We start from the raw sequence: 24,985 nt of genomic DNA on the forward strand, positions 1-24,985 counted from the left end.
ATTTGATGCAACTGAAGATTAGATCTTGGCAATCAACTTCTACTAAATGGAAGTTTCTACATTGTAAACATGGTAAACTATAAAAGTTATGACCAAATGTTATGATATTATCGTAAAGGAGAAACTTCATGATTCCAATGTTTAAGTGGTCCTAACTCCTGGAAACACATAACTTCTGATAAGAAACCCAGTGTTCATGTTGCAACAAAACAATAGACTTATCCTGAAAATCCCTCAACTGGCATTTTAATACAGAAGGTTCATGGGCACCGACAATCACCTGTGTAGCATCAGCAACATTTTCTCCAAGATCTAATTAAGCCACTTCTATGGATATAATAATTAACCCCTCAAGATGCTCTGCTACACTACTGAGTTCTGATGCTATTTTTGAAAGTATTAGTTGTTATTCCTTTTTAGTCCTTAATAAATAATTTAATGATCATCAAAACAACACCACTTTAATTAAACTGGAATCAATGCAATACAAAAATATAAAAAAAATTCTGCTATCAAAATAACAAATATTGTTCAATTCCTATGAGGAAAAGAATTTGTAATTACAGTTTGCATTTACCAATTTCTAGTATTCCAACATACTAATAATTCTATTTTCATTTAAGAATAACATTTTTGATAATAAAAATGTTCAATCAAACCTCTACCTAAAAATATGGCATTAACATTGACATTAGTTATTTTACACTTGAACAAAAGAGTACCAAATACATGTAATAAGTGCCCCCCCCCCCCCCCCCCAACTTCAAAGCTATACCAAATGTAATTATTTCCAGATCAATTTTTAGTGATGTGCAAAAGTACAAAATTTCATTATGAAGTTATAATAGATGAAAAAGGAAACCAGCAATTCAAACTAAAATATATTGACCTTACCACAGAATGATATTAAATGTGAATACTGACTTGATATTTTTATATGTGAAATATGCTGTGAAATATATACAAGTATACTTGTATGATATACAATTCATATTAAAGGTTAAAAAAGAGGCTCATGAGCCACAATGCTCACCTGAGTCACTTTGGCCAATCAGATTTTTTTTTCTAAAGTCCCTCTTTATTCTCATATTTTGACTTTATGATGTGGACCAAAATCTAGACATTAGGCTCTATTTGAAATTAAATTAACACAACATTGTTTTGATTTAATATCAATGTAATCAACATAGTACTGCTGTTTTGAAAAACATTTTTATACCCCCCTAAATCAAAGATTCGGGAGTATACAGTTTTTGCCCTGTCTATCTGTCTGCAAAAACTTTAACACTGCTCTGACTTCTGATTGGTTGGAGCTATGGTTTTCATATTTCACGTGTATTCCTTGTGACAAGACCTTCCTTTGGGTACCAATATACAGTTGAACTTCCGTATCTCGAATACTGATATCTCGAATACCATGGATATGTCGAAGTGATTTGGAAGTCCCATTTACTCTTTTTTTTTACTGTAAACAATTATGCAAAATCCCAGTGCTGATATTGAAGATAGAAAAATTAATATGGAGTATGGCTATTTATGAGTTGTCTTCAGATTTAATATATACAATAAAAATATACCATTTGCTAAGTTAAGTTGAAATTGGCCCGGTAGTTATTATGAAGTAGTAAAAAATGTGTGATGTTCACATATGGATGGATGGAAAGAAAGACACTCCTCTGATCAGAAAAGCTCACTTGAGTTTATAGCTTAGGTGAGCTTAAAAATACACCTGTTTTACAAACTCGTTACATATTAATATACCTCATATCTTCCAGAAAGAAACACAATTTGCTTTGCCATTATCAATCTCATTAATACATGCAGTTGTATACAAATTGTCAAAAAGGCTTACTTTATAAACACACCATATTCATTAAAATCACAAATTTCAACTTGTTTCTCTCTGCATATATCACAAGGTGCAGATCTGTAGCTCACTGGTCTGGAAGAAAAATGGGATAGACAGAGAGCTTCAGTTTTATTCATTCAAAAAAGTGTCTATTTATTTTACATACCGGGGTAAAAAAAAAAAGTAAGCATAACTCATGAGCTAAGCCATCTCAAATTGTTACAGTGTTCTTTATATATATCATTTTACTTCTTCTACAACAAAAGATTCCTCATACCCATTGTTTATAGCTCCCTAAGCCTGAGATCATGGAAAAATCTGCCTGTTTATATTGTTGTGATAATTTTATCCCAATTGTTCACTGAATGGAAATAAGAATGACTTTAAAGTTTCTTTTCCAAAAATTGAAACATTTAATTATAATTTTCAATTGAAGTAAAACGAGAAAATATAATTCCTTGCTTTCATTTATAAATTTCAACTAATATGCACCATGAATTTTTTTTAAAAATTTTAATATGAATCGGGTAAAAGATAAATTCTTTGGAGCAATTCCAGTAAAAATTTTCTGGGAGGGGAGGAATGTAGATTTATTTTGTGGGGGGAAGGGAGGGTGTATTTTTTTTATTCTTCAACCAACCTGCAAGAGTTATCTCAGAAGAAAAAGTTATCTTTGCATGGCATGATAGCTAACAAATGTCAGCTCAGTGTGAAAGAGTTTCTTAATAGTGTGGGTTTAAAAGAACTTATGCCTACCTTAAAAAGATTGTTGGTTTTTATTTCTGATAAAAGGTTCAATTAAGTATAATGACTTTCATTATCTGTTTCTTATTTTAACCATTACCACAGGAAATTTGAGCAAAACATGCCATTTAATGCAATATGTTTATGTTGAATCAGACATATGAATAACAAGAGACCCTTGGGCAAGAATGCTCACCTGAGTAAATTGAACACCAATATTTCAAATACCATGGATATCTCTCAGTCAATTAGAAGTCCCAACCCCCTGTCTCCACCTTTTTAACCCTAATTATCTTGAACCTTTGGATATATTAAAATATTTCCTTGGTTCCCTCCCCGAGTTTGAGATAATGAGGTTTGACTATATATACACTGTATTTTATTTGAAAAGAATGGACCGATAGCTTTTTTGTTTGTCTATCCAAACTTGTAAGACCAGTTTGCTACAGATCTGCAGCAAGTTTATATTTATGTTCATTTTAAATTTTTTTTTTCCCCTTAAAAAATACTTCATAAATTAAAGTACAAATTTCAGGAGACCCACACATATTTATCATATACATGTATCTACTGAGTAATACAGGATGTTCATTATAATTTTTTTCATTTTTTTCCCACAAAAATACTTCATATATTAAAGTGCAGTAAAACACTCTTATAGCGAACACGCTTATAATGAATTGACACTTACAGCAAAGTGATTTTCATTCCCCATGGCTTTAAAATATGTTATGAACTTAATGGATATAACGAATTACGTTTATAATGAAGCAAAATCGTCCGTCCCTGGCACTTCGTTATAAGCGTGCTTTACTGTACAAATTTCGAAAGATCCATACAAATTCATCATATACATGTAAATACTGAGTAATATAGAATCTACCTTGGTTTATGGTTGGATATGATTTTTATCCAACCATGCATTGGTTTGTTTTCTATCCCTGAGCCTTAGCAAGGGGATAGAACACACACATGGCAGATAAAAATTATAACCACAAACCATTGGTGATTCTTTTTATCACATTTCACATAATTATTGCATGTTTTACATAGGGATCCCCCTTATTTGACTTCATCATTTTCATGTATAGATTATTGTGATGTCACAATTGTTGATATGAAAACATTATTTTATGACCAAAATCTACTGTATAAGCATGATAAGGGATTAAACATGATAAAAATGAATATGACATGAGATGCTTCTTTTTTGTTACAGTGAAATACCTAATAGGAACTGGCAGTGAAAATTTGCCCTTTTGACACTACTGAACATAGCAAAAAGCTGCACCCTGTATGTAGTATAAAGTTTAACCAAACAAACACTGTTAGAAAGACTGTTTGTCCAGAATGGTTAAAATTTTCGTTTACGTTTTGACTGAGGATCACTGGTTCTAACAGGAAGACTTCTGCGTTTTCTGTCCCTGGCTACATCATCTTCTGGACAAGCTATTATTTCATCTTCACTTGTTCTGGCAGGAACTGAATCTGAAAACAGTTCAAGATGCTTTATTCTCATATAAAAGAGCAGTCCTTGACATGTATGCAAATCAAAACATTTTAACACTTGTCAAATCCTTACCATACAAAAAAAGATAAATGTTATCCCTCCCCCCCTTTTTTTTTTTTTTTAGAATTATTATTTCAAATCAGAAATAGCATTGATCTATTTAAATCTGATATACCTGAACATCTCTGTTGCTGCTGCCAATTCGGATTGCTAACACTGATCACAACCACAGATATACCTCGTTTATTAGAAGGTTTGAAGGCACTCATTACTTTCACTTCTATTCCTTTTCTCATATTTGATGGCAAAAGAGATTTGATGGTAATGGGTGGCTTTGCATGACTTATGATGAGGACATTCCTGTGCTTAGCACAAGAACTGATCAGTCTTTGAATGAACATGTCTAAGTTAACCATATCATCCATGGCTCTCACAAAGATCAGTTTCTTTCGATTGTTCATTACATCCTTTGAATGGTGACATTCAATCAACTTTTCTATGCTCTTATTTTCCACAGATGCCAGAAATATGTCTTGCGAAGGATAAATGCACTGTTCACACCTATCCCAGCCTTCCTTCTTCAGCCAAACACTGATTCCCTTCCACTCAAAGTCTATGTCTGAATGGTTTGGAGGAATGGCTGACACAGTATTTTCTTTCCATTCATATAGACAGCTGGACAATTCCTTTGCATTTGGAAATAGTTGACTCCTAATTTTACAAACTCTATCCACAGTGTCATTCAATTTTAGAAAAAGCGTGTTTAATTTGGAGTCCATTATGAGCACAACTTCGCCGTTGACTTCCTGTTTCTCAACTTTAGCAAGCAGAGATTCTCTGACATTATTTATTAAGTCATCATCAAGACTTAACAAGTGATTGATGGATTCCATCTGGCTTAGCTGATAGCTGCAGTCGGTCAACAATTGACAGAGTTTTTTGAACATTTTGTCCCTACAAATCAGAGCAAATATTGTACAATAACCTGAAAGCAAACAATATTTCACCTAAATACATATTTGAAATCATGTACATTGTACAACAGTCTTTAAAATCATTTTTTTTCATCATTAGCCCAAAGACCTGCCAGTAAATATATTGAAATTAGACGAAAACTGTAGGAGTACCGTTTTGAAAGAATTTCACAGAAATTTCTATATACAGTAATTATGGCAACACAATTCATCGAAATCAAAAACCAATAAATAGAATTATTTACCATAGTGTAATCTACATGTGTGCCAAGTTATACTAAAATCAGACCAAAACTGTAGAAATAAATATGACCAATCATGGCTTCGCTGTTCTTGAGAAGATTTTCCCCATGTATTCCTATGTAAAACTTTGATCGTCCATTGTGGCCCCACCCTATCCCTGGGGGTCATGATTTGAACAAATGAATCAATACAACCTGAGGGTGCTTCCATATCAATATGATCAATAATGTCTTTGCTGTTCTTGCGAAGAAGATTTTTAAAGATTTTTTTCCTATATATTCCTATGTAATACTTTGATCCCCAATTGTGGCCTCACCCTACCCCCAGGGGTCATGTTTTGAACAAACTTGAATCTACACTACCCGAGCAAGTTTTCTTTATCAATGTGACTAATAATAGCTTTGTTGTTCTCGAGAAGAACATTTTTAAAGATTTTTCCGATATATTCCTATGTAAAACTTTGATCGTCCATTGTGCCCCACCCTACCCCCAGGGGTAGGGGTGAAACGATACACCTCCTTCACGGTTCGATACGTATTGTATAATTTTGTCTCGGTTCGGTTATTTTCGATACGATACATTTTGATAGAAGGAAACAAATTCTAAGTTGTTTTATGCTTTCTTTTTCTAAATCTAGTCACATATTTTACGAATTTTATTTGCAAATTGACTAGAAGAAATTGATTAAAATTATTTGACTGTCAAAAATTATTTTACAAGCTATCAGTCATCAAAAATTTACGTTTTCTGTACTTATTTATTCTGAGTAACGTGTTATACCTTATGCCAAACCCGACTGAATAACGATCCCGACCGAAAAATGAACCGAACCGAAAATTAGAGATTTTGCACCGTGTATCAAACCGAGAAAAAATACCGCGGTGCATCGATACCGCGGTGAACCGTTTCACTCCTACCCAGGGGTCATGATCTGAACAAACTTGAATATACTTTACATAATGAAGGTTTCAAATATGTTTCAACTTTTCTGGCCCAGTGGTTCTTCTTCAGATTTTCCTATATATTCCTATGTAAAAAATGATCCCCCATCGTGGACCCACCCTACCCCAGTAGGTCATGATTTGAACAAACTTGAATCTACACTACCTGAGCACGTTTTCTATATCAACATGACAGATCATGGCCTTGCTGTTCTTGAGAAGAAGATTTTTCAAGATTTTTTACTATATGTTCCTATGTAAATCTTTGATCATTGTGGCCCCACCCTACCCCCGGGGGTCTTGATTTGAATAAACTTGAATCTACACTACATAATAAAGGTTTCTTGTAAGTCTCAACTTTTCTGGCCTGGTGGTTCTTGAGACGATTTTTAAATGATGCCACCAAATTTTCACTAATTCTTAATTATCTCCCCTTGGTAGAGGGCGTGGCCCTTCATTTGAACAAACTTAAATGCCCTTCACTAAAGCAGGCCTCTATGTGACTTCTAAACTTTAGGTGCCAACTGGCTCCTAATCCAAAAAATTTATCGCCAATGCAAATTTTTTGTCACAAGGTAAATTTTTCTTAGGCATCAATTTAAAAATTGATATATTAGTCAATACATAGAGACATGTCTATTGCTAACTTTTAAACTTCTTTTCTTCTCTTCATTAAAAAAAACTGAAAATGTTAATAGTTCAGTAATTTGACAAACACCAGGTAAATTTAAAATAGTTGCCAATTTGGCGACTTGAAGAATAATTTTAGGCGCTATGGCGACTAAATTAGTCCCAATTAGAGCCCTGCAAAGGATGCTTTGTAGCAAGTTTGGTTGAAATTGGCCTAGTGGTTCTGGAGAAAAAGTCGAAAATGTGAAAAGTTTACAGACGGACGGACAGACAGATGCCGGACAAAATGTGATCAGAAAAGCTCACTTGAGCTTTCAGCTCAGGTGAGCTAAAAACTTTTAAATATAGGAAAAAGGAAAGAAGTTGGGCGAACAAAGTGAGCGAAGTGCCTATAGTTCAACAAACATGAAGACGAAAAAATAAATTATAACAAAATTTTCTTTGATATTTCATCTAAAATTAAAGTATACTTTATGTAAAATCTCCACAATTTGCAAAAATCTCAAAAAGATAGAAATTATTTGCCAATGAAATAGCATTCACACACTAAAGAGGGTAAAAAAGGATCATTTTCTCATACTATAACACAATTTTTTGATATGAGTGGGTCTTCACTCCATTTTTTGAAAGTTTATCCTCAAAGTTTGTGTAAAAATATACCTTTTTTTTGGTTAACAAAAGCATGGAGCAAAGACTGACTATACCTTAAAAATACACTTTAATGACACAACATTCCCATCTTCCGAGAAAAAATACTTGAGAATTTTCCTCACAGAAGTTTTGTTTATCACAATTTCAAGAATTGGAACTTTACTCTACATACTAAATTCAAAAATTACATATAATTTTCAAATATCTGAAGCTATAGGCCTTCTGCATGCATTCTATACCCATCTACTTTACAGAAGCCAGTGTTGCCATCCTGTGTTGGTTTGATTAAATTGACTATTCAAAGGATCTCCACTACTAAAATCTGTTATGACAAACTATGCCTATTTCAGGATTATTTACTTGTGAAGTTATCTTTCTTATCAGAGGGTCGGTCCCCCTTAATAACACTTTATCAAATAAAAAAGAACTGATTCTAGTACTCACCTGACCATGTCTGCAATGATTTTCATGATGTAAGGAAGATGATCATCGCTCAGCTGATTAGAAAAGCTTGCAGACTGAGACCAGGATTTCGCATATTGCACATCAAATAACTCCCTGGCTTTCTGGGGTATCATATCTCTCTTTAAGGGCCAGACTTTCTTTGTGCTGCTTATTGCTAGGGCACAATCTGAAAGTAAATTTTTTTGAATTTTATTTCTGTGGCAAACAAAATATCTCTTTTTATCATTCTACAAGTACATTGTATACTGTATGTGTACTTAAAAAAGCGGGCCTCATATTTTAGCGCCTTTGGCGCAGACAACAATGCGCTAATTCATGAATACCGCTAAGAAATCATTTATAAATACAATATATGGCACAAACATATGTAGCGCTAATTCATGATTACGCCAACAACTCCATACCCAGAGACTGCGCTAAATTTTGAATGCACCAAATTGTGTACACGTACAGTATTGCCTACTGCATACAACTTTTTGAAATATATTTTCAATATTTCTACAATGCACACCATGGACTTCAATGTTATCAAGATGTGATCAGGGTGAGCACTAGGGCTGTGTATTGAGCAAAAAAATTCGATACGATACAATATTTTATAATGCAATATCCGATATACTGGATTCTTTAATAAGTCTATCAAAAAAGTCTTATAAATCATTTAAAGCATGAATTTTATAAATTAAAGCTAATTGTTTTATAATCCATTTCGAAGGGCTTGTCTCACTGTCTCTACAAATTACACTTCGAAATCAAAATTTTAATGACTGTAAAAACAACATGTTAAAGTAGAGTTATCTATGTATAATATTATAATATTTATCTAAGATGTGCTATCTCCTTAATGACTATGTCATTATTGATCAATTCTAATTCAAAACAGTGAAAATATAATCTTTGGTGATTGAAATTCCCAACTTTTTCACAGAATTATGAGAAAATCTGCCTGTCCGATACGTATTGGAAGTTATTTTTTCGATACGATACATTTTCAAATATCGATACGTATCGATATATCGATACAGCCCTAGTGAGCACTACTGTTTACTAGCCTAACCCAACATACAAAGCTAACATTCTTCTAGAGCCCCTGGAGAGGAGGAAGTAAAAAAGAAAAATAAATCCACAGGGACTAAGCTTGTTTTCTTGTTGAAAGTCAACTGCTTTTGATACAGAATGAATAATTCAAGGGAAACCAGTATTCACAAAGAGTAGTCCATCAAACTTACTGCAGGTGAAAAACCAAGTAATTAATGTAGTGAAAATCAAAATATGAGAGAATTCAGAGAACTGGCCAGAGGCACAGGAATGCTTGAAAATATCATTGTCAGAACTGCAAACTCCATTTATAATAACAGATCATGAAAAATTTTGTTGTGAGGTACTTGAAGTTGTTGCTAAGCCAATGCAATTCTGCACTACCCATAAAAAAAAGAATATTGTTAGATTTTGAGATATTGATTGACAAATACCCTGCCCTACGAAGTCAAAGTGGAGTTTTGATTCTTAATGTTTAGGACCCATCAGTACGTCCAAAACAGGAATCTATAAATCATAGCTAAAAAATGTTAGAGGATATTTATCTCTTAAAATATTTCAGAATATGAATAAGTTTAAAATTCAAGAAAAGGAATTTTTTTATCACACTGCATCTAGATAGGGAAAATTACATACTTTTGCATACAACTTTAAAAGCAAAAAACCTATGTCCAAAAAATATATATTTCAATCTGAAAATTTATATTGAATGTGAAGTCCTTTTTTTGTTGTAAAACTGTAAAAATATTGAGAGGTGAAGCTTATTTCAATATTGCACAGGACTTATACAAGGCATAAGCATGGTGAAAACGTGTCATGATTACATTTCTAGAGTATGGGAAAAACTAACTATGACATCACACATAAGCTAAATAAGCAAAATAAGATATACCTACAAAAGATTTCTGTCAACAACCATGTGAAAATAATTTTTGTGATCCCTTATTTACAAAATACTCTACCACATGCTGTTTATGTCCCTTTTTTTTGTAATAATACTGAACGTGTATTCACCGACTATGATCTTGCTGTACTATGAGATTATCTATGACGTCACCGATTTGTTGGACGCACAGTGTAGGGAAACGGAAGAGTGGATCAATCTATTCCGTAATTTGTTAATATTTACAAGAAAGTTAAAACTTTTTAATATTTTTATATAATATGGTGAAAACAAATTTCCAAAAAATTATACAAGTATTGATGGTTTAAGTCAGATTATTAGAGACTATGATGTAGTTAAACTTAGTCAAGTGACCATGTGTCCTTCATCCCCTTAAGTAACCAAAACAACATCATTGTTACCAGAAATTGCTATATATACAGAATTAAGTATCTCAGTGATGTCCAAATCTATTAAACCACAAGTTAGAGGAGGAATACCATTTTGAAAGATGTTTCCAGACATGATCTTAAAAATGCAAATAGAACTGACGAGGAAAAGTATAACCCAGACTGGGACCTCGGACTGGCCATTTTGGTAGTCTACCACTGAGCTACTGGGCCCACTTCCTATTACACTCTTCCCTGTCTTTTTCTTGTGGTTTTCCACATGAAAACTTTTAAAACCAACAATGGGTTTGTGTTGCAAGCCAACTATATTAAATGTGGGGAAAAGTGTCAGGAAAACCTGGACTCAAACCCAGGACCTCCCACAAACCAAGCTGGTGCACTAGCACTGAGACATACCTAATCATCATTACACATTAACTCCTCTGAATGGTCAAAGGTTCATGAAGCACATTGACAATTTAGCAACGAGCCAAAATTTGAATAATCGGTAAATTTACAGGTAAAAGCATTCTCTTGATGTTTGTTATCTTGAAAAACATTTCCATTTTGGATTGCTTTGACTTCTACATCATTTTAGCAGAATACAGATTTTTTTTACTGAAGTCTGAATTTTTCTATGATCCATCTTGTTTCTGACCCATAGGACTAAAGACTATGGCAGAAGGGGAATTTTTGTACTTCCATGCTTTAAACACAACATTCAAAATTTTAGATTTTGCAGTTTTCAATACCATTCCATATATAGCACTGAAGACCTATAATTTGAACAAAGAATTGTGATTCTATTTTTTACAGCACTTATTAACTATGCAGCAAAACCAACATATCAACAGAAATTACCCTTTATATACGATGCAATGTTGTATGTACCTGGAAATGTTGCATTTTCCTCCCATTCAGATTCAGAGCTGAATTCTTCATTTGGATTGGACTTTCCTGGATCATTCCTAGCTTTCTGTGGAGATGAACTGACCTTTTCCAAAACTGTTGGGCTGGGTATTGGTTCATCATCAGAACTGTGGTATACGCCATTACTAGTAGCCTCATCATCTGTGTTCTCATCCCCTGATGAAGGTGAAGTTGTGACATGAAGCTCTGCTTGTGTAATAATCTTCTGTTGTATGGGCAATTTTTTGGAAGGTTCTCGTACATTTTTCTTTGGTGTGGAGGATGCGGATGGTTCAGTTGTTTTACTTACTTTGGAGCTGTTCTTCGTGACTGGAGTCTTGTTGGATTTGGTGGTATCAAATCTCCCTTTCTTTACACTGCTCTCACCGTCTGCACTCTTTTTCACAACTGTCATCTTACTCTTCCCTGTAGTTTTCTTTAAGTCTTTTTCCACAACCTCATTTTCATCTCCTGATATATCTGATTCTTCACTGTCATTATCCTTCCACACTTTTGAATTATTTAGTGAATTGTTCTTTACATTCCTTTTCAATGACTTTTGCTCAGTATTTGATACTTTATTATTAAATGGATCCTCTAGCTCTGAGTCACTAGATTCAATCAAATTCTGTCCATCATCTTCTTTAATGTTTTCATCAGAACTGTCATCTCTCTCCCCCTCCTCCGTCCTCCGTTCTGTGATACCATTTTTACCTCTCACAGGACTGCTATTCTTGTTCTGTTTCCCTTTCTCATTCCCCGTGTTTTGTGTGGCTCGAGTGTCTTTCACACTGACCTGCTGTTGACCCATTTTTTTTGTACTTCCTCCGATATTAATCTTTGGAGTTAATGATTCTGGTTTTTCAGCTGCTTTGCTTTTTGTGAGACTGTTCTTTGTGTTTGGAGTCTTTTGTACTTTGGGAGTCTCTAGCTTTCCTTTCTTAGCACTGTTTTCCCTAACTGCAGAGTTTCTTTCTACTGTCACTTTAGATGATTTATTACCACATTTTGCTACCTTAACATTCTCATCTTCTACAAAATCAGATCCATCACTGTCATTATCACTTTGACAATTTCTAGAATCATCTAGTGTATGATTGTCTCCTTTCTTGTCAACTGTCTTAGTTCTTCGATTTCCTGTTGTGCTGTTCAATGGATCCTCCAGATCTGAGTCACTTGATTCATTCAAATTCTGATTGTTGTCTTCATTTGCATCATTATCAGACAACTGGCTAATCATCAAAATGTCCTCATCCAACTGTGTGTTAAGGGAGTCGAGTGGAGCTTCATAACTTTGCTCGTCTTCATCTCCACTTTGTGGCTCCTCATCAGAACAGTCCTTGTTTATTTGTCTATGTTGTTTTTTCAAGGCACCTAAAATCAGTTTACATTCACAGTAAAAATAAATTGTGAGATCTTAGCATGTGCTTAAGAATAGTGGGTAATGTCAAATTATCCTACAGAAGTCATAAATGTCTGTCACACTTTACTTTAGTATTATGTTGCAGACTTAACGAAATTTTTAAATCACTATCAGACATTTGGTCTGACAAAGACAAATGTTCTGTCAGACCGGACGAAGTTTTGTCAGACTAGATACATGTACCTTATTTTGACGCTGAGAAAGGAAAATTAATAACTGCCCTAAAATGCCCTTTATTATTTTCAACAGCCTACAGTCTAATAAGTTTCTTTTCTTAGGATAGAGAGTCTATAATCAGAGACATAAATGACGTTTTATGTCTGCTGTAACAAATTTAATGGACCAGTCACCACGTGGCCATCTCATCTGTTTTTGTGACCTTCACCTGTGCACCCCGATTCTGATTTTTTTTAAAAATTTGTGTCATTTTTTCAACAGTCATTTGGAACTGAGTATTGCTCAGCTGAAACAAGTTGGATATTTCTTCTTTTCTTTTTTTTTTTCTAAAAAGCCATCCATTTGCAAGATTACTCAACTTAATGAAAATATTTTCATTGATAATACGGGAATAAACTGTTGCAACCATTGCAGAAAAGAATTAAATTACCAGCTTACATAGTTTTATATATATTTTTTTTTCTACAATATCACTATTATTGATCACATATTTACAAAGAAAACATTTCATCATTTAAATATCTTAAATCAGGGTTGGCCGGGAAATACCAGTGGTAAATACCAGTATTTCCCGTCCTGGGAAATACTACAAATTTTCTCTAAACTGGGAAATATTGGGAAATACTGGGAAATACAAACTTTAAGATTTTTATTTCTTTAATTCATTCCATCTTATATAAAATTCAGAAACAAAATAAACATAAAAACAGAAGATGACTGCAGTTTTACATATTCAGAATGTATCACTACTCCAGGTCCCCTACCCATAAGCATTCTGAAGCAGTACACATTTCCCTGGCTGTAAATTAAAAACAAATCTGCAGTTTTCCAATTGAAGTTTTTTTTTCAGTTTTATAAAATTATTTAGCTTATTAATTATAAATCCAAGAACAAAACAAACTTGTTTTCTATTTAAACACTGTAGTTTTTATAATCAATTGTGTTGTTTTAACAAATTGCTCTAGACAGTTTTGTGCTCCTGTTTTGAGATATAATTACTAGTACCTTGAGTAGAAGTGAAAGGCTTCTTCTTAGGTTTGATATTTACACCATACTCTACATTTAACAATTTTCTTAGATCCTTCTTTAGTTTCATAAAAAACCCAATTGGGATCTTTGGGTTCATTTCATCTACACTGACACAATCATGAAACAAATGACATGACTGGTATATGAATATACTGTATTATGATTATATAAAATGAATTACTTTGAAACCAGAAATTTTAAAATCAGGGACAGTGATGCCAAGTAGATATCTTAGCCAATGAAGTGTACTACATGTCTATACCCCGATTAAAATCATGAAATATGTAGCTGTTTCTTATTTCCCAGTATTTCCCGAGAAATACCAGTAATTCCCGGTAATTACCAGTATTTCTCACCGTCCTGGGAAATATGAGTATTTCCCAGTTTTTTGCCAACCCTGTCTTAAATGTATCTTTACTAATATTTTCTGTTTATTATATTGTACATATCTTCTTTTCACTGTTTTGTCAGTTATGAGAATAAAGTTCAAATTCAAAGTTCAATTGCAAGTTCAAGTTACAATTAAAGTCGGCATTATAAAAAGAAATTTTTGCTTGAAACAAATCTTTACCTTTGTCTTTTTTGAACTGGTCATAATGTGCTGGTCCGCAAAATACTCTATAAAACAAAATTCAAGACATTGTTCAAAATTTCTTTTAAAACAATTCGAATAGGTCTTTTTTTAAGGAATAACTGTCTAATTTTTTGGATTCATGATGTGATCAATCGAGTGGCTTGCATGATAATTTGCATAAACACTGAAGGCGTTTATGCATAAAATTATCAAGCAAGCCAATCGATTGATCATCGTCATAAATCCAAAAAATCTGACAGTTATTCCTTATATTTACATGCTCCTGATTCTGCAAATTCCCGTGCTTATAGCCCCATGTCTGTCTCTATTTGTCCCACCCCGCACATGATTTTTTTTAACCGCGCCTATTGATGAACCAGTAGATTTATGTAGAAATAAAGTATTTTTACAATTTGTAATTTTATCTCGGACAAAGACATTGGAAATGTAAATATTTTTCTCCCAATTCCTTTTCAGGTATATTGATAACATATATTTCTGTGGGAAAGTTGTACAGGGAAACAATTATTAATATGAAGTTGTTCAAATTGTATCTTGCAAAAGGAATGATAAACAAGAAAAGTGACTACTGGGTAGGTCAGGTAAGAAACTCTTTTACGTTTGTCATCATACACAGGGATCGACGTTAACAGTTGTCTGATTGCCCGGGACAAGTAAATTCTCAGTTCAGGCTAGTGAAACTATCAAAGTACTTGTCTGATCGGGCAAGTGAATTTTTTTCATACAAATGTATACAATCTAATTAAAATTAGATGTTCTGAATCCGCTACCGCTTCTCAATCATCTAACAACATCCCATTAGGGGTCACGTCAGAGCGACCTGTCGATTATGAATAATCATAAAAATTTTGGCCAATCAGATTCAACCTTCTGTATACAATTCTAAAATTAGTTCCACGGCTACATCTTTACATTATTGATGCTCAGTAGACTGTCTTGTTAAATTAAACTGTTAAAGTAATTTTGGTATAAATTGAACGTATAGTCCGCCAATCTGGCATTCTTACCTAAATAATACAAACGAAAATGCACAAACTACATGTGTGTACGTCTATATATCTCGCACATCACATTCATATATAGCACGGTCTTTACCATGCGTATTTTGTTTACTACGAAACCCCTCGGGTGTTTAGGTTTGGCAGTATAAAAAGAAACGCATCTGAACTATAAGCCAAGATTTCAGAGATGACGATTTCATTGGGTAATCGAAAGGTCGCTCTGACGTGACACCGAATGGGATGTTGTTAGATGTTTGAGAAGCGGTAGCGGATTCAGAACATCTAATTTTAATTAGATTGAAATGTATATATCATTTAGTTTCATTAATTTGTAAATAAACAATAAATTGAACATTTGATTTCTGCCAGGTACCTGACTGACATTGTTTTTGCATTCGGAATTCCTTGGTAGCATTCCTAGATTATACCGTTCATTTAAAAGTCGGGTTCATTTTTTCTGTTTTCTTTCGTGGTAAAATACACTAGAACCTCCAACAACTTTGTTAGCTACTTTGTACTTATTTAGATTATTTATTTACTTACAAATAAGTAACATGATATATCCTGATCAAATGTATGTTTCGTAGCAACTATCTTCTTTTAGCGTTGGCTTTACAAATATCTCTGAAAATTACAATTCACAAAAGGATCCTACAGAAAATAATTTTTAAAAATGTGAATTTTATTCAAAGGAAACGGAGGATTATTGCTGCATGGCAGTGTGGTTAAGAGGTTAAATTGACAAGTACATTGGTACACATTTAATTACAAGTGCGTATTATAAGTGTTTATGATCACATTTTTTTCTTAGCATAACATAATTTTCTTCTTTCCTAATTTTGGGCAACCAAGTTATGCATTCAGACAAGTCAAAGTTTGAGATTACTTGCCTGAAAGGCAAGTGAATCTGAAAGTTAATCTCTATCCCTGATACAATAAACAATGTTTTCAATAAGATTTATAAACCTGAAATAGCAGAATCCCTAATCTTTGCAAGAGGGATTCTAGCTACCTGAAACTAACAAAGGAATCAGTTCTTAATAATCATGTATCAATCTAGGTAAAATTTGTAAAGATATTTTATTCGGCTATTACCAAGAGTTGCGAGTTTTTTATGCATGTATAAACAGAGCTCAAAAAATAATCGATTGCCCACTGGTCTGAGGCCAGTCATTGGGTTTTGGGTTAGTGCTTTGTAAAGAGCATAGGAGGAGTTGCTGATAAGAGATGGGTACCCCCAAGTGTTACAGACAGATGGAAGGATGTACACCCCCATCACCATCACCACCTGTGCTTTTCAAATGGGGGGGGAAGGAGAGGAGGGGGAGAAATTACGTCAAGTAGGAGGTGCACAATGGCACTGTGTGATAAAGCTTCTTTGAAAAATTTCACCATGTTATATTCAGTGGTATAAGAGAAGTTGCGGATAAGAGGTATTCCCTAATATTATAGAAAGAATGGAAGTATTCATGTTTTACTATGGGAAACCCAAAATATCTGTCAGATTAAAACAAAAAATAGCAGGTGCAAATGGCACAATTTAATAAGGATTCTGTGAAAGCCTCATTAAATTTTATTCAGTGGTAAAGAAAGAGTTGCAAATAAGAGATGTTACAGATGGATGGAAGGACACCTCCCATAACTATATACCTATGCTTTTCAAGCGGAAAGGGGGGGGGGGGTATAATAATTTTTGGAGCCCTGATAAGGTTGGAATTAGTGTTTACACTTGCATGTACCCTAAAATTTCATGAGATTTCAATGATATCAAATTTTCATGAAAAAGGCAAAACTCAGGGAAAATTACTCTGGACAGTATCAGTTAACCACAATATAGATTTTGGCTTTTGGCCTTACAAGTTCTGAGTCAGAAGAAATTATATTAAAAACATTGCTAACAAAATTTTTTCCCCTTCTTGAAAAAACATTAGTTCTAAGCAGTTTTTTTCCTCCAAGAATTTATATCTAGGTCATATCCCATAGTGATTTTTTTTTACTCAAAAATATTTACAAATTAAAACAGTGTACACAGCTTGTTCAAAATTCTTGGTACCCAGATTTTTACAAATTCTTCACCTTGTACAGATTATGGTACCTTTATGCATATAAACATAGTTTAAATTCATAAATCTGATCCTTAGTTACCTGTACATCACAAGTTTATCGTTTTCCTTCAAATATCTGACCTCCATGCGCTTCGTGACAGCCACATCATCCAGCTTGGCACAGTAGAAGTGAAATGTTTTGGAACACTTGGATATAGCACATCCAGCAGTGGCGCCTTGCATTTTCCCATACCTGCTTTTGTCAGATTTGCATATGGTGCATTTCTACAAAAAAGAAGAAACTTAGGCAACATAAAATTGAATTTACGGTTCCTAGGCCCACGTGCATGCGTTTTGAGGTACCCGCATTGCAAATTTTATTGCCATGTGCTTCACAACTACGTAGTTTTACCTGTCTGTGGTTACCCTGTCTTTACTCCTCAGAAATGCCAAAGGTAGTTTTCAGAACAAAATATTTTCATGCGAGTACAGGGTTTTAAACTAACTTCCAATCCTTAATAGCCATGTGGGCTACTGAACCTTGCAATTCTGGGACCCACATCAAAATTTATTCGCCCACAGATTATCACACCTTCTATTGAATATAAAAACAACCACCCCATTTTTCATTTTTTTTATCAAGTGCTTTGTGGTTCTTTTCTATCCGTTGTAACATTATGCACGACTTATCTAAATTTGAAGTGGAACTCTTCTGTTTATGAAGATTAATATGATCATTCAATATCATATATAGAGTACATGGCATGTTTTCATTCACAAATAACAACAGTACTTTTTGGTTTCTTGGGCTCATTGACCCGTCGATGCCACATTGTGCCCGACACAATCACTTAGACGCTTTATGTATAAGTACTTCTTACGGGTAATTATAAATCACTTTACTGATTATGAATTTTTCAAGAGAAAAATACAAAACATTCGGACAAAATTGAAAAACAAATATTTATTATCGTAAATTTTCTAATCGCCATGTGGGCAACTTGAATGTAATTTTAAGTCGCCCACATGGAACATTAGTCGCAAATTGCGAGTGGGCAACTGTTAATTTCAAACCCTAGAGTATTTACAACTTCGTTTTCCTTTACTTAAAATGATAGTTTGTATAATGATTAAAAAACTGCAACAAGAAAAATTAAAATCTAAAAGCATTTTACAGATATTTTAAATTGTGTTGTAAACATGAAAATGTCTCCTATCCCTATAACAGTTTAAAACCTGATGAGCATATCTTGAAAGTGAACATCTTGAACTTCCAGTAGTTTCAATAAGCTTTTTATAAAGCTATCTTGTTTTCAAATTGAGCATTATTGATTGAATAAAAGAGTGCTTCAGTTTCTGATTTTATTGGTAAGGAACAAAAATGAAGACTTTAATTGGCAACTAATCAAATTCTTTATGATAAAGTAGCATCAATTATACATATGTGTAGTTATATTGTGAGATGTTAAGTAGATTTAGTTTAATAGATGGTAAAAAAAAAACTTATGATCAAAGAACTTTTATTATTATTTATTAGAAAATTTGGGTATTAAAAAATATCTCCCTCATCTACTTTATCACCAATAAAATGATAAAAAAAAAAAAGCCTCCCTCCCTTATCTGTTTCGAGAAAATTGGCCTGAGAACCAGAGAATTAAATTTATGTAGCCTTATGACTTCTTTGTTTAAGCTTATGTTTTCATGATTCAATACCATTTTATGTGGACATATTTTCTCCATTTCCTCTAATTTGTGGTTTGCAGGCTTTCAAATTTTTTTTCAAGAATGCAAGAATTCTGAATGCAAATTAACCTTTATTAAAACTCAGAAAATTATATATGGCTAAATGTTATCAACAGAGAGTATACATACATGTACAATTGCCAGTGTTTTCCCTTTATTTCAAAGTAAAGGGTTAGATCTCAATTGTTACAGGCTTTGGTTTGAGGTTTATGACAAATCTCTGTGGACCTTACAATAATTAAATTTTGATTTTTTAAGGAAGCTCTAAACACTGCACACTAAAGAGTTCTAATTGTAGGGTAATTTTATACAGTTAGAGTGATCTGCCTTTAGAAGTAAGATACAAAGAATGGTTATTTATAGTTAATTACACAATTTGTAATAGATTAAAATATTCGTAACATTATATTAGACCAAGAATAAGTAATTGAATTCATTATTTCCATTAATTTTCCCAATGTTGGTAAACAACAGTAATTTCTGTTCACGCATAGTCCATTGTCTTTGAACATTTTTCTTGCAGGAATAAGGCAGGTACCCTATGTTGAAAATGAATTAAATAGTCTCAATATGCACACCTTTATATGATGTATTTTTCTCCAAGTCCAAAAAGCACTTTTTGTTAGTGTTTAGAGCTTCCTTAAAATTTCAAATTGGCATTTTTATCAACTGAAGAGGTCGATTTGGCTGGGAGCTGGTTCTTAGGGAAAACACTTAATTGCTACACCAGAAGTGTATTCTGCAAAAATAAATTCCCAATGACCATGATGACAGAAAAAGAAAATGGACAAATATTTTATATATCCACTCATACAATCAAAGGAGATTGAGTTGTTCCTCTTAGGTCATAGGTTGGGGGGAGGTAGTGAAGGGGGTCAGAAAAATATTTTTTGCTAAGCTACTAATTTGATATCAGAATGAAATACACACCATAAAAATTTTTGAAGACAATGTGCAAAGGCAATGTAAATATAATCATCTTGCATTAATTACACATTGTAAAATAATTTTACAGAAAAAATAATTCATCTTTCTTTGGATGACTTACCAATCTCTTTCCTCTTTGGATTTCCTTTTCAACTTTGTCAATTTTAAATCCTCCAAAACTTGCAAATTTGTACTGCACAAGATCAGCTGAATATTGCTATAAAAACAAAGAGAGAAATATCTTTTGTTTGAATGGTATCCACAAAGGACATTTTTTTTTTCTACATTATACAGGTGTTTAGATACACTGTGATTTTTACATGCCTGCAGTAAAACATATAGCAGGATTTTTGAGGTTGGGCAAGCAAACGACAATGCTGCATTAGCCCACTGGGCTTGCAAATCTAAAAGGAACATAAACAGTTTACACATTATTCGTTGTGCAAGTGTCAATTCTACATCAATCAAATTTACATATATGATTGAACCTTGTTGCAAAATCAAGATTCTCTGTTTGTTCAAACATATATATGCATTTGTGCATTGCCAGCGATGGTCGGTTCATGCAGTAACAGAGGACTTGTAGTTGGTTACACTAAAAAGGTTAGCAAAGGTGAAATGCGTGACTAGAAGCTGCCAAACAAATTGATTAATAATAAAATATATATAAAACTGACCATTGTTTTGCATATGTATTTATTTCAATTTAACTTCATTTTTAAGTTTTGTGTTATACATGTACATGAAATGTTAATTATGCTGTCAGTATGGGCTAGTAACTGACAACCTCAGGCTAGTAACTTTGTTACTGCCACTGGCTCCTGGGCTGGTTGCTTATATTTGTAATTGCACACCCCTGGACCAGTTGCAATGGGACATATGTATAAGAAAATCATTTTTACTTTGAGGTGGAAATTTTGCCATTACAGGAAACTTAATATTCATTCTGATGGTCCCAATCTCTTTTGATATTTGATGTTCTAGAACTGCTACTGATTTGTTATGAGTTGACACCATTTGTGCATATTGACAATAAATGGAAATTAGAGGTAGCAAAAGTTCAGGTTTAATAAGGCCATCTTTAAAATAATGCCCTCTCCCAACTTTGGAAAAAAACACTGGGTCAGTAGGTAGGTAGGACCCCCCCCCCCCCCCCCCCCGAAATTTTCAACATCAATGTTGAATCATCAAAATCTATAAAAATTAAAGGTATTAATAAAACTAAAATCGTTGTTGACAGCATGAGAAAATAATTCTGGAATGAATTTAAAAAAAAAAATAAAATCGCTTCCTGGAGGTTTGAAAAAGTTATGAGTTGGGCCATTTCTAGCCAGTCAGTCGGGAGAAGGCAAACGCAGTCTATGCGAAAGTCACCGGACCATCGGTTTTTACCGGTAAAATTTGGTTTGGGTCGGTAAAAAAATTAAGGATACAGGACCAATTGTCCGATGAAAAATTTAGGCCTAAAAATCTTAATTTACATGTACACATGGTCTTATTGTCCACACATAGCCTTTATTTGATCAATTTAGCAGTGATACATGTTTAATTTTAATTTATAAGAATCCTGTCATGATTGTTTATTTCTAACTCGAATTTCCTCTGCCACGGAATATATATCCATAGATAGCTCATATGTGATTCGGTTGGGCGAAATAATTATCATTATTAAACAAGCATAACTGTAATGAGTTACTTCAGGAAAGAAATAAATATATTTTAAAGTGCATTTTAAGTTTAAAAAAAAATCTTTGACAATTTCCTTTGTATGTGTCAAATAAACAGAAAAAGAGAAAATTGTATGGAATTGTATATAACCTTTTAAAAAGGAAAATTATTAATAGTAAGCTTGTTAATTTCAATAAAATAATTTTTTTATAATCTCAAATCTGGATCTATTTGAGGTTCATTTTAACAGTGAGAATTCCCCCCCCCCCCCCCTCCTTTTTTTCAATCTCTGTATCATAATGAAGTATGATTGAATTTAAAGGGTGAAAAAAGGTCGGTCTGGTAAGTAAATGCTTGGTCTGGTAAAATATATATTTTTACCAGACCTTATGTCCTGTAAAAATTTTAGACTTTCGCATAGACTGCAAACGAAGAAGTTTTTAAAGATGGCCTAAATGTGCCTATTGTTAAAATTTTTCAACCAAAGAATCAAAATCAGAAAAATATTAGATCTACACTTTTAATCACCAGGCAATTAATCATCAGAATGGCTTCAGTCACTGCAGCTTCCCAAAATGCTTGTAAATATTTTCAATCTTATTCACTAAAGATGATCACCTACCATACATTTGTGATGAGCTGCAGTATTTTTGTTGTCATAATGTAACTTCCCGCAGATAGATTCAACTTCAGTCCCCAGATGACAGAAACCACACTTTATAGCTCTGTCTCCATCCATTTGTAGCAGCTGTTAAAATGAAGCTTAAAACTATTTGTCCAACACAGTATACGATTACATAGCCTGATAGTCAAGGTAGCATATTCTGTTACATAGCCCGATTGTAAAGGTAACACTTTTTTTACTTTAATGCAATGATAGAATAAACAACAGTGATTTTTTAGACAAGAGGACAATGGGCCCCAAAGCTTACCAGAGTTGCCAAAAATTTATATCTTATACTCTTTGAGTCACAATTTCATCCTCAAGCTTAATAGGAAAAGGCTGAATCAATAAGCTTGTTTCAAGTAAAATTTTTAAAAAATCAATTTTAACAGTATATCTTAAGAGGTACTGTAAAATCACTTATTTTCGTGGGGTCATATTTTTGTGGTTTGAGGAAAAATTACTGGTTCCAGGGGGGTTGATTTTGTAATTAAAGTAGAAACATTATACTACAATGTGCAGAAAATGGAATGTTCATTACCATTTCATCGGCAAAACTGGGTATATATAAATAAATGCATGTACATAATGATACTTATATTCATACATACATACCTGTGAAGTGTATTTGTCTCTTATTTTCTTTGCAGCATCTACAACCGCAGAAAATTTTTATAAATGCTGGCAAAGGTCACAAACGTCTTCTCCAGTTTTTGTTCTGCTACAACAACAGAAAATTTTTATAAATGCTGGCAAAGGTCACAAACGTCTTCTCCAGCTTTTGTTCTGCTACAACAACAAAAATATTTAAAGTACTAAATAAATAGGAATTTTGTTGATTATCTCCCCTTGGAATCAGCTTGGCCCTTCCTTCCAACAATTTAAAAAAAAAACCTTAGGCCAAAAAAAATAATAGTCTTGTTTCCTGCTACCAGCCTGAAAAAAAATAGAGTAGGTAGGTAGGAAAATTATTTTATTTTATATTTTTATTTTATTTTTTTCCGACAGCATTTTTTGGATATGAACTAATACAAGATAAAATTAAACATGTCACAGGTCAACATTGTCTTTTAAAATTGAATTTCATGTCTTTTATGCACAACTCAAGTGGTATTTTATGAAAGTCCATATTTAAAACAAGAATTTCATGAAATGCTTGTTTTGTGTTAACACGGAAATCGATTACAGTGACAGAACGATGAAATTCCAGAAATTCCCGATTTTTTTTTCTCCCAAAACTTGAAAAAACTTTAGGGTCGGGTGCAAAAAAATAGGGTAGGTCGGGTAGCAGGAAACAAGACTATTATTTTTTTGGCCTTACCAAAGGTTTTGTGCTAGGGCTGTCACGAGTACCTGAAATAACCGAGAACCGCGGTCCAAGTTGTTCGGTTCAGTTCCGGTTCCATTTTTCTGGATTTCGGTTCGGGTCTGGTTTATATATTAGAGTCTGTTCAATACAAAAAATGGCGTCGAATCAAAGGAATGATGATGATAACAGTGATAAATAAACATCACAACTGAAATCTACTTCGTTCCATGACAAAACACTTGTCACGGAAGTATTAGATAATAATCAAAACGAGCAGGAATGGTCAGGTTGTGGCTAATAGTAGGCCAAGTCACCGATGTCTAGATGTTCGCATGGTTAAGACTTATTTCCAATGTAAATTTAATGTAACAAATAAAGATTTTTCAAGTTAAATTCATGAAATTAAGGTTTAAAATAGATGTAAATACCCGACCCGAAAAACCCGAAACCGAACCGAAAATTTACAGAACCGACCCGACCCGAAAAAATTTGGAACCGTGACAGCCCTATTTTGTGCCAACTTTGGCTAAAAATGGCCCAGTGGTTCTTGAGAAGAAGTCAAAAATATGAAAGTTTACAGATGAATGCCATGAGGGATGCTGGACAATGGATGATCAGAGAAAAAGCTCACTTGAGCTTTCAGCTCAGGTGAGCTAAAAACTAAATCCTTGCGTCAACTTTTTATCGGAAGTTCAAAATCTAAAGCATGCAGTGGCGTAAATAGCTAGCTTCAATCCCGATCATAATAATGACAATACCAGTCGTCAAACTCAATGGAGAACTAAGTTACTATGGAAGCAGCAAGTACTTTAGATTTTAGCTGCATAGATCTGACGAATTTGGGTTTCTAGTAAAGTATATAGGTAGCAAATAAAATACCTAGATAAACCCCTCCTACAAGAAATCCAAATAGTGGAATCAGTAAAATGTGTAATTAAAAGAACAAGTACAAAATTTGATATTTTTACTTTTATTTTTTTTTTTTTAAACATCAAATTATGATCAGGTCTGCAGTGTTGTGCCTAAGAATTGAAATAGCAGGGGACATTTAAAAAAATAGAAGGGCTCTGGGCTCTTTGGGACAACCCTGGGTCTAGCACAATCTCTTGATTATGCTATATTTTATATTTATAGTTAATACTGGCTGTATTTAGTCATTCAGAAAAGCCTGATTTAGC

The 24,985-nt window shown here is 33.4% G+C and overlaps 1 protein-coding gene across 1 annotated transcript; it reads right to left on the minus strand.

The window, feature by feature from the left end:
- Positions 1–761: 761 nt before the first annotated feature.
- LOC133184247 (uncharacterized) lies at positions 762–23,199 on the minus strand. The gene is made up of 9 exons (XM_061319221.1): positions 23,114–23,199; positions 22,457–22,582; positions 20,288–20,383; positions 17,597–17,781; positions 14,427–14,473; positions 11,209–12,600; positions 7,987–8,173; positions 4,279–5,057; positions 762–4,081 (listed from the first exon to the last, which is right to left on the minus strand). Exons 2-9 carry the CDS (start codon positions 22,571–22,573, stop codon positions 3,948–3,950), a joined length of 2,937 nt encoding a protein of 978 aa, XP_061175205.1. The 5' UTR covers positions 22,574–22,582; positions 23,114–23,199; the 3' UTR covers positions 762–3,947.
- Positions 23,200–24,985: the final 1,786 nt, after the last annotated feature.

Source organism: Saccostrea echinata, unplaced genomic scaffold (genome assembly GCF_033153115.1).
Source record: "Saccostrea echinata isolate AGI-Se365-2 ecotype Australia unplaced genomic scaffold, CSIRO_AGI_Sech_v1 ptg000010l, whole genome shotgun sequence".
Lineage (NCBI taxonomy): Eukaryota > Metazoa > Mollusca > Bivalvia > Ostreida > Ostreidae > Saccostrea > Saccostrea echinata.